This window comes from Thermobia domestica, chromosome 5 (assembly GCF_964235325.1).
Source record: "Thermobia domestica chromosome 5, izTheDome1.hap1.1, whole genome shotgun sequence".
Lineage (NCBI taxonomy): Eukaryota > Metazoa > Arthropoda > Insecta > Zygentoma > Lepismatidae > Thermobia > Thermobia domestica.
Window position 1 is genome coordinate 296,517,369 of NC_137458.1, and position 18,988 is coordinate 296,536,356.

The 18,988-nt window shown below is 34.2% G+C and overlaps 1 protein-coding gene across 1 annotated transcript in view; it reads left to right on the top strand.

Moving 5' to 3' along the window:
- The first annotated feature begins 2,569 nt into the window (after positions 1–2,569).
- LOC145686724 (uncharacterized) overlaps positions 2,570–18,988 on the top strand; it is a 164,394-nt gene continuing 147,975 nt past the window's right edge. The window contains exon 1 of the mRNA XM_081760333.1: positions 2,570–3,056. Coding sequence (XP_081616459.1) covers positions 2,937–3,056 — 120 coding nt within the window. The 5' untranslated portion in view covers positions 2,570–2,936. The remainder of the gene's footprint in view (positions 3,057–18,988) is intronic.

Here is an 18,988-nt window from a genome sequence, read left to right on the forward strand (position 1 = left end):
CTTGTGCCGATAAATGGTTTTTAGATGTTGTGCCGTTTAGGCCTTGTGCCGTCACTGGTTGTAGGAAATGTAAAAATAAGCCATTCATAAGGAAACAAAAATTGTTCGTGGAAGTCCGTTTGTTTGACTTTGCGTTTTATGGGTACTGACGACAAGTCCTCATTCTTCGCACGGAGAAAATATGTTTATAGAAAGTATTTAAACCTTCTGTCTCCCCCTTAAGATACACATTTCAATGAATATGTGATAATAAAAATCCATAATGTCACTCCCTCACCCCTTACCTCTTCTCACCCCCATTCCTATACACTTCCCCGGGAGTCGCATATAATATAAAATACAAACTAATATCTAAAAAGAAAAACATTATTTTGAAATTACACCATTTAAATCGTGTTGTTTGAATGGCAAACTGAAATAGGTATTTATTAGGGTGTATAGTTTGTTTCTTCAACCGAAGTGCAGTTTCTAAATAAAGAATGCCGCCATCTACGTATGGTGGCTCGTGCCATAAATAACTCATCGTCCGCAGGAACTTACCAAAAACTTCCCCGATAACTAAACAGCCAAGCAGAATCCTCATTTGAAACAAGTAACAGCTGCTTTGTCTAATCCACGTGGAGTCTTGGTTGCCACAGTTCCAAACACTGTCTTTTCAGTTAATGATTAGCAAAACATGGAGGTCTGGGTGGCTATAGTACTGGAAATGAGAAGAAAGAATAGATACAGTGGGTGCTAAGATATAGCAACTCCGTAAATGTAGTCAAAAGAGAGCTGGAGAGAGGAAGGAATGTAAAAAAAAAAATCAGCATGGGAACTTCAAAGACATTTGCCGAACTGCACTCCTATTGAGTGAACATACTATACATATGATATTTTTTTTATCTTGCAGAAATGATTTTTACTGTGTATTATTTATAAAATACAAACTAATATGAGTAGTATAAAATAATTATTAGTGTATTAAAAGTGTAATAGTCGGCCACTTTTCAATGGAACCAATGGCAACCACCATAGAAATCATCATCACAGACAGGGCTTGAAAAATCCACTCGCCTGGTCGCCAGTGGCGAGTACTTTTATACATTTGGCGAGTAAAGTTCGATCAATCAAAACCGTGAATTGATGAATAAATAAAATAGCAGATATCATTCCGTTTTTCATTTGTAACAGACATGCTAATAAACAAAACAAAATAAAAAATGTATTGATGTGTTTGCTGTATCGCAAATTGATTTTTGTTCATTTGTATAAACAACGTGACTGCAAAATGGTCTGGATAGTAAATTTTTTGGCTGGCTAATACTTGCAAACAAGATTTTTCAAGCCCTGATCATAGTTATTCTGCCATTAGTGCCAGGCCATTTGCCATAACTAAGAAACTTCCATGTTCCACGGTCTTCACGAAGTTTTACAATATTAGCAACCAAAAACGACTGGTATAAATTAGTTTCATCACGTCAAAATAAAAGGCAAAAGTTACTTATTGTTATATTCCAGATTTTAATGCAGTATGAAAGTTTTCTTCCCTTTGTTTCCAATGATTATACTTTATTTATTTATTTATACCGATGTGACTTCCCTTGTAATTTAATAAATGGAAGAAGCGAAACTGTGCCTAGGATTATGCCGGCGGACCTCACTTTGAGAAACACTACAAAATATATATTACAGGCATGATGATAATATACGCTTTATATTTTCAGCTGCGAACAACACTTTATTATCTGTATGATCGCCTCATTTGAGGTCTATTCGTATCCTTTGGAGATCTGCTCGAGCGTGAAGAACATCGGAATAGCTTCACGGGGGACTTTCGACTTTCTTGAGTGTAAACATAGAAATTAACAGCATCGGCAGAAATGTTTAAGGGAGGGAGAGGGTTTAGTTTCCAACCAAGCAAGCGACCAGAAAGGAAAAATTGTTTTAGCTATTATAAACTCTCTACCATTCATCTAGGTTCATGGCTTCTTTCCGAGGGTGGGGGATGAAAGTGTTGTTTAATATACTCCAATACCATCCTTTTCTCCTTCGTCCCGCTGAGACTTGACTGGTTACCAGAGCTTAACACCACTTCATAATTCTAAAAGGTTTTTGTAAACCTCCCTTCCGTTAAAAACCCTTAAAACCGCCCCTGTTCTCGCAAATATTTCCCTAGGTTTGGTGTATTATCTTCTATCATTCAACCCCTTCCACGCACGCACACACACACATAAAGCGAAGAACTTACAAAAGTCTTCATCGTTGGGAAAATTCTCTCTCCATCTGGGAGATTATCGTCTGAAAACGAGGTAGGCGTGGTCTGTGGAGGGACAACTGAAAAGCAGGGGGACAGCGTAAAAGGGGGGCCCAGATTGTCAATCATTGGACGAGTCGACGCGAACACAACCAGCGATTGGTCCTTCCGACACTCGCATCGGGGAAGGTAACTAGTGACGTAGCGCTCGGCGATTGACCGGTTTCGCCAAAGACGCGCTTTTAACAATACACATGGTGTAGCCTCCCCTCTCTCCCGTAGCTTCTTCCCCCTCCCCAAATGCTCTGCGTTTCTTGGGATCCACTCACTCCCCCCCTTTCCTGTGTAGCCGTGCACGAGAATACTCTTCATCCAACTGGTTTAGTTACGCCAGACTTACGTAGGGGCTACGAAAAGCGTTCCCACAGACCGACGAACAAACACAGTGTATCGCCAAGATCTTGTTGTCCTGTTTCTAAGTGTCGCATAATTTGTTCAGTGTTACAGCGCGTCCAAACGAAAATATAATATTTTTTACATTCACGCAATTCCAGTTTAACCCAAATTTAGTGATTTTTTTTTTTTTAATTTTTAGGCTTGAAAACAAAAGACAAATAATTATTTACATTGTCGCAAAGGACAAACGACAACCCAATACTTGGATCGGGCACCGGTGTTGGGTTGTACGGAGGGGAAAGACATGAGTTGCACCGAGGTGATGTACCAAGCTTATTATCCGTATCTCTACCAGAGACCAAGTTCGTCTCCTGTTTCCAGATCTGGGCCGTTTCCTGCTTTTTCGCACCAGTATGATAGCCGGGTGAGTACAAAAGCAATGTATTAAAATAAACATTTTTTTAAAGTATTAATTTATATGGAGAAACCATTGTATAACGCAATATATGTTTGAATATAATGATAATACTAATAATAAGGTCGTCCCTGCTGGTTTAGGGCTAGTGTGTGCGTCCTTAGTACACGTGTCCTGGGTTCAATTCTCAGTGGAATAGCAAGCTGGTTCGGCTTTTATCTTAAACTTAGGTCCATGTCTTGTATAGCCTAAATATGAATGCTACATTTTTACAAGTAATAATAATAATATAAGCTCCTACGTGGCTAAGCGTCTAGAATATGCGCCTTTGACGAGGAAGACCCAGGTTTGATTCCCGGCGGAGCTCATGTGGTTCGGATTCCACATTAATCAGTAAGTCCACGTCTAATATAGCCTCGCTACTGTACGGGCCGTTAAAATCAACTCAATAATAATAATAATAATAATAATAATAATAATAATAATAATAATAATAATAATAATAATAATAATAATCTCTCAAACAATACAGCTCTGGATCGTCTTTTGCCGGTCACCCGGTTTTTAAGTGCTTCGCTTTTGCTTTTATTAAAGTTCTTTTTTTCCTTTAAACCGCGATTTGCCTAATTTTTTTTTTTAACTCAAGTAGACTAATTCTCCCAACTGATTTGCTTTCGATGCCGGGTATACATTGAAAAATCTGTGTCAGCAGTGCTGCTGTAACCTGTAATGCCCGATCTGACTGACTATTTGGTTACACGAGTGAACTTCAAATAATAATAATAATAATAATAATAATAATAATAATAATAATAATAATAATAATAATAATAATAATAATAATAATAATAATAATAATAATAATAGCTTTATATTTCAGTGCTGCTGAAAACATTTAGGCGAAAATATAACATTTTGAAAGATATCAGTATACTATAAAACCTTGGATAATAGGTTAACAATACAATATAGTATATATAAATCATAAGAATAAAATAATTGTCATTTAGGCCGGTTGAGAACTTTGTCAGAAGAATAAAAATTTTATTTTTAAAGATTCAAACAGGTCATAGATTCTAGATTCAAAACTTCTGTTTCCCAGATTCTAGATTTTTAAAAACAATATGCAAATAATAATATTAATAATTACTAACATTCATAACAATGATATGAATTGACAGTAAATAACTCCCATCACGGCGAAATTAAAATACTGCTAATTTTACAGTAGTTATGTGACATCATCAAATAGATAAAAGATAATCTAAAAGTGGAACAAGAGCTCGCTAGACAATATTATTTTACATGAGATACCGTTATCATGACTCACTTATCAGCTTTCGATTTCCAGCTATTTACAAAATTGGCATTTATTTTCGCGTTTCTAAATGGCTACAAACGGAAAGCTACTAGGTGACTCGTGATAACGGTACCTCATGCAAAATAATATTGTCTAGCGCGCTCTTGTTCCAGATTTCGATTATCTTTTATCTATTTGAAGATATCACATAATTAATGTAAAATTAGCGGTATTTTAATTTCGTAGTGATTAGGCTTCTTAGCCGAGATTGTTTAGTGCCGGGACATTTACTGTTTCCTTTATCATCCATAGAAACGGTGTTCTGAAAACTGTAGCTAAAACAGAATTGTTGCAGTAGTAAGGGAATATACCGTATTATTCTTAAATGTCTTATATAATACCAACTGTAATATACTATATTTCTATAGACACTCCGTTGAATAGATTAAGTATTTTTGGTTGTTATTGCGTACCATTAATTCGCTAAGAAAACTTTCGATGTAGCCTACTGTAGCTTTATAAATGGGTAAAATATTTTATATAAACCTAGACAAACTTTAAATCCGAAATGGACGCTACTCTTATCGGTGGTAGCGTCGATACATATTGCCTCGTTACCGTGCTTTATGCAGATGCAGAGCAGAGCGTAATTTTCAACTATAATGTTTAATAATTGAATGATTACCTTATGATTGTCACCTTATTTTCCCAGTATATGTTGCAGAAATTTTTGTACCATGGAGATTGCAGTTGTACTATAAAATTTTGACGATAAAATTTACGGAGAATCCCTGACCAAAATTCTGTTATTTCAGCCGTTGTTGAATTAGGACAATATAGAATACTGTGGAAATATATTGTTATTAACCCTTTCCAGCCCGAATTTTTTTGTGTGTTGGAAAAACATATGTACACAGTATTTCCTGTTGCAATGATGCCACATCATAGATCCTCTGTTTTGCTGCAACGCGAGTAAGTAGAGATACCAACTTATGAGATTGACCCGAAAAAAGAGTGTTATGATTACATGGGGAAATTGCATGAATTAATATTAGATTTATGATTATAAAAAGTTTGTGATTCCAAATGGCATCATTGGGCTGGAAAGGGTTAAAATAAACTGAAACTTCAATTATTCTGATTAATGAGTTCTGTACGTTAATAGACTAACATGCAAAAATCCGGATAATTGGTGGGAAATAATAAATAAAAAGAAATTATGTTGTGAGATAAACAATTCTCTCAAAGAAGCATTTATTTAATAAAGAAATACGTTTACTACATGTGGAAAATAATTTCACTTTTATGAAATACAATAAACTCATGATTATCCGGCATATTCTGGGAGAAGGGCGGGCCGAGAAACAAAAAACAAAAGAAAATAAAAAGGAAAAGAACTGATAGGCTGTTCTATAATTATAGAAAAAACAAAAACTGTAATGATATTTTAGACTCTTCTATAATTAAAGAAAAACTATAATCTATAATTATCTATAATGACAGATAATTATAGAAAAACTGTTCTATAATTACTCTCTTTTTGCCCCTAAAATACATACTTTTTATATAAATTAGTTGCTTTTTGCCCCACTCATACCTTTAAAAACATACTTTTTACACCAAATCCCTCTGTTCCTCAATTTTTTAATCTTTTAGTACACACCAATAAATATTAGATGTTCAGTACGTACTGCACTGTACGTCTTAAAAAATATTACAGAAGAAGTGCAAGAATAAAAGAAATTACATATTTTAAGATCAATTTTTATAACTGGAGAAAATATAAAATTATGTACATTGTACTTAGATATAATATTAAAATTTTAAATATAATGTATATATATATATGTATATATATAATTGTGTGCATTGTTCATAGATATAATATTAAAATTTAGGGAAACTAGACCGAATATTACGGAGGTCGTATAGTCGAAAGTCTACTGTATATCGATATTAAAAATATAAACAAAATTCCAAGTAAATATAGATTTTTTTACACTAGTTCCAATAAAAAATATTTCAAGGAAGTTCCAAAGTATATTTTTACGAACGAATTCATAGAGTTACATTTCAGTAATTCATGTTTTTTTTAATATTTATTTATTTATTTATGTATTAGAAGATTCAATATTTTATTTCTTGATATCAAATCCCGACAGTTGGGGATCTGAATGACTTTGGTTCGGATAATTAAAGTTATACTGTATTAATTAATCATAGCAACAATCAATCGTCGTTTCTACTATCAACCTGTTCTACGTAATAAAACAATCGTTAAATGACAGTCTATTTGTCAGTAATGGCTTGTAATTTCACTAAAATATTTTCTTATTGTTTCCCATCGTTATTATTTATAGATAATTTAAGAAATACTAGTAATATTAACGGATCAAATGTGTTATATGAAAAAGAAATATTTGGTCTATATTTATTGTATTAATACAAAGTTCTAATTAGATTATTAACGTTCAAGGAGAAAAAATATCCTCATATGAGACAAATGCTAATTAATAAAACCTCATGCGAAGTTTCTGAAAAATCGACAAATACGCTTTGTTTTGAAACCTAAAAAAGTCATATTAATTGAAAACAAACATTAAACCTATTAAAACCTATTAAAATGAAACTGATCCTGAAGTATATCATCATGAGGCCTTATTAAAATGAAACTAATACTGAGGTATATCCTCATGAGGCTTTATTAAAATGAAACTGATCCTGAAGTATATCCTCATGAGGCCTTATTAAAATGAAACTAATACTGAGGTATATCCTCATGAGGCTTTATTAAAATGAAACTAATACTGAGGTATATCCTCATGAGGCTGTATTAAAATGAAACTGATACTGAAGTATATCCTCATGAGGCCTTATTAAAATGAAACTGGTACTGAAGTATATCCTCATGAGACTTTATTAAAATGAAACTAATACTGAGGTATATCCTCATGAGGCTTTATTAAAATGAAACTGATCCTGAAGTATATCATCATGAGGCTTTATTAAAATGAAACTGATACTGAAGTATATCCTCGTCAGGCTTTATTAAAATGAAACTGATCCTGAAGTATATCCTCATGAGGCCTTATTAAAATGAAACTGATACTGAAGTATATCCTCGTGAGGCTTTATTAAAATGAAACTGATACTGAAGTATATCCTCATGAGTAGAGTCCGGATTTTTATGTAATATTAACCCCCTAAATATGTACAAAAATCGCTTAAAATATAAGAAATATGTAATATTATATAAGAATATGTAATATTACATATGTTACATACTAATGAAAACGTAATATTAACACGAGTATGAGTATGCAATATCTAAACGAATTATGAAAATAAAAAGGAAAATTTACTAGACTTTATCCTGCTTAATGCAAGTCCCCCAGTGAAGTGAAATGCTTGAACAGCTGAGACAGCCATACGTCACTGACGTGACTGATTGCAGGATAATAAAAATCAGACGCGAATGAAGGAAGATGTGAATCGGCTAGAGAGAAACAGGAAAACACCGAGAAAAGCAATGCATACGGCATTTGTACGTAAAAAATTTCATGTGGTGTGATGTGGTCCCGTTTCAAATCTAGAACCTTTTACACTAAATGCGCATCCGTCACCATGGCCCAATCTTGAAATGAGTTATACGCAATATATAAATTTAAATACTAAAATCAACTTAAGACGAAATGTATTGTTTTATATATATTTATTTCATGCAGGGAAAAGCAGTCCTACATCTTTTAAACAATACCAGCTGAACTAAGATTGAAGAATGTTTCCACTAATGAACATTTTTAATTTGAAATAAAGTATACTTACAAAAGATGTGCCTGCAGTTCAACTGTGTGTTGTTGCACAATGGGTTACAAGGTACATTTCCAAATGATCAGAAGTAAAATTTTGTCGGCGATCGGATAAAATATTCTTGTATGCAGAGAATGATCTCTCCACATCACATGAGGTAACAGGAGCGTATTTCAACAGGGGGATGTAGTTGGGGGAAATATCTTCAGGGGGGTTCTTGTTTCACCACTGAGAATCTCACACACTGCCAATAGGTTGTCGTAACCCGGGTTTCTTTCCAGCACTGCATTTAGTTTCTTTCGAACTTTTTCTCCTACATCTCCACACACACACACCTTGCAGCAGTCTCTTTGCATCCTCTATGATTTCCATGGATTCCGGAAGAGGTCGCTCAACAGTCTCTAGATTTCTAATGCTTGTAGGTAGCAAACCAAAATTACTGTCTGCGGTATCACACGCTACTTTTCAGTCATTAAACAGTTTCTGAGCAATGCCAACTGACACAGCAGACTCCGATGGAAATGAATAAACAACAGGCTTATTTTTTTGAAAATGTTCATTGTAGAAATGTACTGCCTGTATCCAAGTACCCCATCGCGTTAGGGGAGAGGAAGTGGCATGTCTGGCAGTTGATCTCTGTAAATTTGAACTCGTTGTGGCACCTTAACAAACGTTTTTTTTTTTTTTTCGTGGAAGAAACTAGTTGATTTACTTCGCAAAAGTTGTCTCTCACCTCTTCAGCGTGTTCACCTGTATGGCCATACAGGTGAAATGAATTAAGTGCGGGTAAAAAACTGTAAGTGCTCTAGACGCTTTTAACATGTATTCTGCACTGTCTGTATGGAGAATAAGGACCTTTTCTTCCTGAAATCCTCCCGGCCAGAACACTTTAAGACCATCGTTTACAAAGCGAGCAATCGTGGAATGATTCGTGCGTTCCAGCAATTTACTCGCAATAAGATAGGATTTAGATGGAGCATCTTCACTTAACTTTCCAATCACTAAATTTGCTACATAACGTCCCAAAGCGTCTGTTGTTTCGTCCACAGAAATCCAAATATATATGAACTACCTATTTCTGCCCTAATGGTATCTATAGCTTCCCTATAACAAACTTCGAGATAACACTTTCGAAGAGTGGATTTTGTCAGGAATTCGACGCCCGCAGTACTTATCCAGGAAAACACGGTATTTTGGCACTTGAACTTTGTTCCAAGGAATGTTTGCTGCTATCATTGCTTGGCACAAGTCTTTGAAAAATTCACTCACTGAAGTATCTTGATGCATTTGTGTCAAGAGTACTTTTTTTTTTTTAGTTAGCAAATTTTTATTTCTTGCATGGAGTGCACTTTGTACATGTTGTTCTAACTGAGATTTCATTGAACATCCATTTTTTTTTTTTTATCACACACTTGGCACAACACCACTTTACCGTCCGTAGTAAACTCATCATCGATTGTTACCCACGACCGCAATTTCGCGGATAAAGTTGAGGCAACCGGAGCCATTTCTAACTTCGACGGTCAATACAGAACACGTGCGTTTTGCAACTGCAATACTAGAGTACTGTCCTGTCATTCAGTTGAACAAGCGAAGATCTTTGAAAGCTTAGGTTGCCTGCTATGATATTGCAGTTGTCGCCAGCTTCTTGGAACGAACTCTTGCAGTAAATTCCTAGAAGCACACTAGCATACAGTTTTAACTTGAATTGCAGGATTTGCTTTCATCTTTTTTTCCGTCCGAACTCCGATAACAATCAAATAGACTTCATTTTAGGAATTTCCTGGCCAGTCGCCGGTCAGGCACGTGATCTGTCTTCCTCCAGAGTTGAGAATAAAGGGCGCTGCTAATGTACCCCGGAGGGAGGATTTTTACTTGTTTCTTCTTATATTTCTTTTGTTACCGGCGAAAATTATGCGAAACATGGTTTGACAAATAAAAAAAGAGAGAGATTTCTCTTTCAGTAAAGAAGCGAAAAGATAGACATGACAAAATTGAATCTAGATGCAAGCCTTGCACAGTTGGAGAGTTTATTTTTCTTTTATTTTAAATTAAAATTTCAGTAAACGCAAAATTCTAAGACAGTTATATATATATATATATATATATATATATATATATATATATATATATATATATATATATATATATATATAAACCATAGAAATATGTAATATTGGTCAAAATATGTAATATGAAACTTGAGTTGAAGCACCCTACAGCTGTGAGTCACAAACATTTAAGTACTTTACGAACCTACATATGAAGGAAAAAATATGTAATTACATACAAATCCGGACATTACTCATGAGGCCTTATTAAAATGAAACTGATATTGAAGTATATCCTCATGAGGCTTTATTAAAATGAAACTAATACTGAAGTATATCCTCATGAGGCTTTATTAAAATGAAACTAATACTGAAGTATATCCTCATGAGGCTTTATTAAAATGAAACTAATACTGAAGTATATCCTCATGAGGCTTTATTAAAATGAAACTAATACTGAAGTATATCCTCATGAGACTTTATTAAAATGAAACTGATACTGAAGTATATCCTCATGAGGCTTTATTAAAATGAAACTAATGCTGAAGTATATCCTCATAAGGCTTTATTAAAATGAAACTGATACTGAAGTATATCCTCATGAGGCTTTATTAAAATGAAACTAATACTGAAGTATATCCTCATGAGGCTTTATTAAAATGAAACTAATACTGAAGTATATCCTCATGAGACTTTATTAAAATGAAACTGATACTGAAGTATATCCTCATGAGGCTATAGTAATAACTTGCACATAGTAATAGTTACATGCACATAGTAATAACTTGCAGTCAATTTCTTCAGGACAGAGAAGCAATTATAGCCATCAATGGCGTACGCAAGGGGAGGTTTTACAGCTTAATCACACTTGGAGGAAGATTTTATGGTAAAATAAACATTTATTTTATATATATGTAGAGAACAGGATCCAGGCTTTCCTGATCTGCGTGCACCAATAACTACCACTACACTTGAATTAAATTTGATTTTTAAAATCCCATTAGGTATCTGTGATATGAACGAGCAATATAGCTATGCTTTTGCTTGGTGAATGCTTTTTTCTTCAATCTTCAGAATCTCGACTTAAGAGGCCTCATCCCTGCGAAATTAAAATACCGCTAATTTTACAGTAAATATGTGATATCTTGAAATAGATAAAAGATAATGGAAATGTGGAACAAGAGCGCCATAGACAATATCATTTATCTTGAGATACCGTTATCACGACTCACTTATCTGCTTTTGTTATCGAGCCATTTTGAAAATAGGTATTTATTTTCGCGTTTCTAAACGGCTGAAAACGGAAAGCCATTAGGTGACTTGTGATAACGGTACCTGAAGCAAAATAATTTTGTTTAGGGCGCTCTTGTTCCACATTTCAATTATCTTTTTATCTATTTGAAAATATCACATAATTACTGTAAACTTAGGGGTATTTTAATTTCGCTGGGATGAGGCCTCTTAAAATTATTGCTTTTGCAAAACTACGCTTTCAGTTAAGCCTCAAACGCAAACATGAAATCAGAAAGTTTTGCAAAGTGTAGCTATTTCACTGTTAGCTTCTGATTTTAGATAGTGTATATTTACAACGAAGGACGAGTGCAGCTACACCCCCTAAATCCGGCCCTATATATGTGTGTATATACTATATTTCTATATAGAAAAAAACAGTTGTCCTAAAAGGGTATGAAATTGAGTGCTTAAACCCCTCTCCTTTGATAAAATTCTGCGTACGCCATTGATAGCCATCATATAGAAATTTGTTTGCAACGTGGTGATTAGGAGAAGGTGAACAGTTTCTTATAATCACAATGTATGCATTTGCTATGAATTCTTAAAATAGAAAGTAGACTTTTCGACCAGACGCATACTACAACTTTGGCAAAATAAATCCTTTCTTATTAGTAATAGTATATACTAAGGTAAAAGATTGATTTAAAATTCACTGCTGTAGACCTACGTGCCTTTCTTGTCCTCCTCATTTTATAATAGATTAATAGTCCTCTCTGGTACTTTGTTTTCAACAGTATGTCTTCATTTATACGTTTAACAAAATATGAATTTATTATGCATTTCTTCTTTTTCTTCATTAATAATATTGCAAACCCGCGCATTTTCATTTTTTATCTCATTGATTTCTGTGAGGAATTATCCTAAAATGGAAATTTAATGGTTTGATTTTACTGATTTGTTCTCCAATTCTATTTAAATATCTTCTAGACGATTGATTTGTATGAGGAATTATTTTTTTTGTTTTTATTGAAATGAACTAGAATTTTAATCGTTTCATTTTCCGGATTTTTTCTTCAATTCTAATTAAATATCTCCTAGCCCATTGATTTCTATGGGAAATTATTTTTCTGATTTCTTTGAAATGAACTAGAATTTTAATCGTTTCGTTTACTGACTTCTTCAATTGTAGTTACATATCTCCTAGCCCATTGTTTTCTATGGGGAATTATTTTTTTTTTGTTTTCTTTGAAATGAACTAGAATTTTAATCGTTTCGTTTACTGACTTCTTCAATTCTAGTTAAATATCTCCTAGCCCATTGACTTCTATGGGAAATTATTTTTCTGATTTCTTTGAAATGAACTAGAATTTTAATCGTTTCGTTTACTGACTTCTTCAATTGTAGTTACATATCTCCTAGCCCATTGATTTCTATGGGGAATTATTTCTCTGATTTCTTTGAAATGAACTAGAATTTTAATCGTTTCACTTTCCTGATTTCTTCTTCAATCCTAGTTAAATATCTCCTATCCCATTGTTTTCTATGGGGAATTACTTTTCTGCTTTCTTGGAAATGAACTGGAATTTTAATCGTTTCACTTTCCTGATTTCTTCTTCAATCCTAGTTAAATATCTTCTATCCCATTGTTTTCTATGGGGAATTACTTTTTTGCTTTCTTCGAAATAAACTGGAATTTTAATCGTTTCATTTTACTAATTTCTTCTTCAATTCTAGTTAAATTCTCTTTGCCCATTGACTTCTATGGGAAATTATTTTTCTGATTTCTTTGAAATGAACTAGAATTTTAATCGTTTCGTTTACTGATTTTTTCTTCAACTTAACTTAAATATCTCCTAGCTCATTGATTTCTATGAGAAATTATTTTTCTGATTTCTTTGAAATGAATTAGAATTTTAACAGTTTCATTTCCTGATTTCTTCTTCAATTCTAGTTAAATATCTCCTAGCCCATTGACTTCTATGGGGAATTATTTCTCTGATTTCTTTGAAATGAACTAGAATTTTAATCGTTTCACTTTCCTGATTTCTTCTTCAATCCTAGTTAAATATATCCTATCATATTGTTTTCTATGGGTAATTATTTTTTTTGTTTTCTTTGAAATGAACTAGAATTTTAATCGTTTCGTTTTACTGATTTCTTCTTCAATTGTAGTTAAATATCTCCTAGCCCATTGATTTCTATGGGAAATTATTTTTATGTTTTTTTTTAAATGAACTGAAAAATTAATGGTTAAATTTTACTGATATCTTGTCAGTGGGTGAATCGTTGTTCAGTGATCATCTCTAGTGCATGGGATTCCTGGTTCGATCCCAGCCTGCGCCAAGTAAATTTTGTGGTAAACAAACACCGTGTGAGTGGGTTTTCTCTTGGTTTCCCAGTTTCCTTCTACTTTCTTAATCCCACCATCTTCCTCATGTCAACATTACCGTCTTCCTTATCCTGAGCACATAATAGTGGGACGTTAAATTGCAAAAACAACAAAAGGAAGCCTTGAATGAAGTAATGCTTGCTTTTAAGTCCTCCCATATTATGCTTTTCTTGCTTTCAAGACCCGATAATCGTAAGTAATAAGCTGCGAGCCTTAATTTTTCATCTAAATTATAACAAAAGTTTTGAAAACAGTTACTAGTTATTTAATTAAGTTTTCTATTTGATACTGTAGATCTATGGCTGTACAGTGGTGATAGAGTGGAAATGCAAATGGACGAATAATATTATAATTGTTCAGAGATACTGGCATGGCTTATTTTTTTAATTTTTTTGATGCTGAGACGGCGGATAGTATGCTGGGGGAACTGGTGCTAGATACTATGAAGGTTACTCTTATAAGATGGCTTGTGAAATATCAAAATGTACCGGGTTCGAGTCCTGTTCATGGCTTGAAAACGTCCTTTTCTTTATTCTTTCAATGTTGCATAAGAATACAAAACATAAAAGCCCGAACTTATAATTTTCGTCTTCGTTACAGCTTTCATCTTACAAAATAGGTAAAAACAAGTGAGGTGCTTAGTAAAGACATTGAAAGCGAGAGCACAAGTTTTTGTGAGTCACTGCTATTCGAAGGGAAAAAAATCCAAAATTTAAAAAGTGACTGAAAGTAGTATCGGTAGTTCAAGTATTTTTTTTTTTTTTTTTAAGTTTCATTGCGTTAACCCTATAGTGGATAGTGTTGCTCTCAATCAACATTGCATTCTATTACGTTATCCGCGCGAATTACAACTTCAGTGATCATTTAATTGGCATTATCGCTTTCATACAATATTCATATATATGATTTGCGGGTCACTTCTTTAGATACATTTAATCTTCGTCAACAGGGGACAGTCAAATTTAGTATTTTAGAAGCTTTATCTCCTGCGTTCCGCGAAAGTTCTTTTGTTATTTATTTTTGGTTTCTTGTTCTGTAGGAAAATATTTCAACAAAACTGTTGGTAATTACTGACAGTTTTCTTATGATATTTTCCCATAATAGGGCAATGCTGCTCAGTAGCTACATATAAGACCTATTTTATGACAATGTTGCTTTGAAATAAGCACCTTATATTTCGTGACTAAAGTACAAAAATACTTGAAAAATTATGAAATAATGATCAGGAAGACATGGTTCGACCATGAAAGCAAACTAAATATTTTAATGGTATTCCTATCAATGCTTGTCCATTAAAGGGTTAATTATGAATCAAGTAACAAGAAATTTTGCAGTCTTTTAAAACTATGTCAAAAGGAGTCAAGTTCGACAGGTGAAGCGGCCCGGACGTACTACAGCATTTTATATTCTATCACAATTGACAGTTAATTATTATTATTATTATTATTATTATTATTATTATTATTATTATTATTATTATTATTATTATTATTATTATTATTATTATTATTAATGAAAAGTTCAACATGAATATCCCATTGGAGACACCGTAGTTTCCTCTGCTGCAGTAATGGTAAAACTGAAAACAAACTATAAGAGGCCTATTTTTGACTAATTGTAATCTGAAAATCAACTGGCTAAGTGTCATTAGTGATCAAGGGAGAACAGTAATTTATTTTATTAAATATAAATTAGTGTTTCTTCTTTTTTTTATTTATCGATTTCCAAGTACGGTGATCTGAAAGGGAGATTTTCGACACCAAAGTAAAAAATAAAATAAACTTCAACTATTCTAAATCTGATAAAGAAAACAAGAGATATTGCGAGAAATAGTTATTCTATGACATAGAAGCATCTCTCCGTATCATAGAGATGTCGTCTTTTTACCCCACTTTTTACCTCAACCACCTCGCCCTCCAATTGTCTTCCTGACGCTTGGTGAAGACTGCATTGCCAATATCATGTGGCTTTTACCTGAGAGTCATCGGTCTAGTGTTGGCCAGAGTGTTCTATCAGTGAACTAAAACTGTCTAGAAAGCTTTCTAACAGCGGTTAATAGAAGCTGTTCTAAGTGTGCTCAAAATATTCCTGAGCAAAGGTCCATGCCTCCATCCTCCACATTAGACATTCAAAATTAATCCTATGTCAAAGTTTTATACCGCTAACGCCGAATTTTGTGCTATCCCCGTTTTGAAGATATGTTACTATCAAACATGATGGGACGAATGTTCCCAGTTTCCACTTCACATTTTTTTTTTTTTTTTCATGTCAAAACGTTGTGCTAATTTTGTGTCGCAAACCACAAGTTCTGCACCTCTCCTGTTTTCAAGATATATTCCTATCAAATATACTGCGGCCCATATCCCCAGTCATCCCTCTCACAATTTACAAATTTGAAACTTTTTTTCACTACAAAGTTTTATGTTAATTTTGTACCGTTTTGTGCAGCAAACTCCGAGTTTCGTGGTTATCCCCGTTTTCAAGATATACCCCTATCAAATAGTTGGAGCCCATGACCCCAACCTCCAACTTGGAGCTTTTTGTATGCAAAAGTTTTGTGCTAATTTTCTGTCGGAAACCCCTAGTTTCATGTTGTCCCCGTTTTCAAGATATACTCCTTTCAAATATATTGGAGCCCATGTCCCCAGCCACTCAGTTTAGAAAATGATTATTTTTTCTATACCAAAGTTTCGCCAACCTCAAGTTCTTGCTGCCCCCTTTCCCAAGATATGCCCCTATCGAATATGCTGGAGCCTATGCCCCAATGTCTCCACTTTTGGATTTGAAAGTTTTTCCAATACCACAGTTTTGTGCTAGTTTGGTGCCGGTTTGTGCCTCTAACCCCAAGTTTTGTGTTTGCGCTTTTTTTTTAAGGATATGTCCTAACCAAATGTCTTTGGACCCATGTCCCCAGCCCCTCGCTTTAGAAATTGAAAGTCTTCCTATACCAAAATTGTGTGCCGGAAATTCCGAGTTTTGTGCTGCCCCCTATTCTAGGTATGCCCAACTAAATATGCTGGTGCCCCTCCACCCGTCCCCAACCTTAGAAATTGAAAGTTTTTTCTAGTTTTTTGATAGGCTTGTGTCGTTTTGTGCCTTATACCTCGAGTTTTGTCCCACAATTATGCCCTTTAATCCTAGAGAAGAATAATGATAAAGACAAGTGAAAGATGATGGAATATTTGGTGAATGAGAATGTAGGAGTAAACGGGGAAGGGGGACGAGAAAACTCGAGGGCACGATGTTGTCTACCTACTTACGTTCGACATTCCTACTTACGTTCTACAACATAAAGTATTGTTGAATTAAGCAATATTTGAGTACACCAACATCAAATAACATAAATATAACCAAATAATAAACAATTAGCAACTTAACATGAAACAGAACAATAATAATTGAAAAAGAATCTTAACAAGACAATTGGCTCGTTAATGATTTATAGACGAAATTAAGCAAGAAATCAGGTCATAAATTTTGTACATGAACTTACAAAATAATACCACAAAAGTTTTCGTAAGGAGACGAGAAACACTTTTCGAGAATCGAGACGAGACGAGACGAGTGGAGAAAACCTTAATTCTCGTTTCGTTTCGTGGGCAACACTCTATCGTCTTCAATAGCAGGATTAAAACGAGATTGAACCTAATCTTGCTACACTAAATTTACATTAAAGAAACCTCACTATTTATTACAGCATTTTTTTTCTACATGCACTGAGAAAAATCCGTTCTCCGGACAGCGGTATATTGTACAAATACACGGAATCTTCTTGCTTACTACAGAAATCAGTACGAAGCATACCTTATCCATATGTTACATAGGCTCTGCCGTTAGATGTTACATCATGCCGTTCCAGGATGTCTGATATCTAACAGTCTTCCTTATATTACATACATATATGTATGTTACCTTCGTCAGCTATACGTTATATACATCCATTTGTATGTGAGATCTGACCGACTATATTCTTTCCTACAGAAAGTACGTACAGATGGAACACTTATACAGAAAGTATTATAAAATATGCGTTTTCAGTTATACGTTTGCTGTACCTTAAGTCCAAAAACTACAGGATTTACAAATGTAACATACGATTTTACGTACGCCACATATATTTTTTTCTCAGTGTGAGGATCAATTTCGATACCGGAAGTAGATTTCTACTGCTTCCGGTTTCAACATAAGTATTAGAGCCGAGATTGTACTTAGTCTTTGGGACAGTAAATTAATATCGAAAACCATTCCACGATATCTATTAACCATTTTTCCTTTCTGCAGCGAGGCTATATCAGACGTGAACCTACGGCTTAACGTGGGATTCGAACCACATGAGCTCCCGCCCGGGAACCGAACGTGGGTCTTCCACAACTTAGATTTCTACAATTTCCAGTGAGGATAAAGAGATAAAGACTAAGGTTGTGCCTATCCTTGGGACACTAAATCTGTCTCAGAGAACCGTTTCACGCTACCTTGTAGCATTTTTACTTTATTGCAATTCACGTTGTGACCGGGAATGTTAGATCTCTACAACCTCCAGTCGGAATAGGGGAAACAAAGACTGAGGTTGTGCCTATCCTTGGAACACTGAATTTGTCTCAGAGAACCGTTTCTTGCTATCTTGTAGCAGTTTTACTCTATTACGATTCTATGACCGGAAATGTTAGATTTCTACAACTTTCAGTCGGAATAGAGGGATAAAGTCTTAATTTGTGACTATCCTTGGAACGCTGAATTTGTCTCAGAGAACTATTTCTCGCTATCTTGTAGCATTTTTGCTCTATTGCGATTCTATGACCGGAAATGTTAGATTTCTACAACCTCCAGTCGGAATAGAGGGATAAAGTCTTAATTTGTGACTATCCTTGGAACGCTGAATCTGTCTCAGAGAACTATTTCTCGCTATCTTGTAGCATTTTTGCTCTATTGCGATTCTATGACCGGAAATGTTAGATTTCTACAACTTTCAGTCGGAATAGAGGGATAAAGTCTTAATTTGTGACTATCCTTGGAACGCTGAATCTGTCTCAGAGAACTATTTCTCGCTATCTTGTAGCATTTTTACTCTATTGCGATTCTATGACCGGAAATGTTAGATTTCTACAACCTCCAGTCGGAATAGAGGGATAAAGTCTTAATTTGTGACTATCCTTGGAAC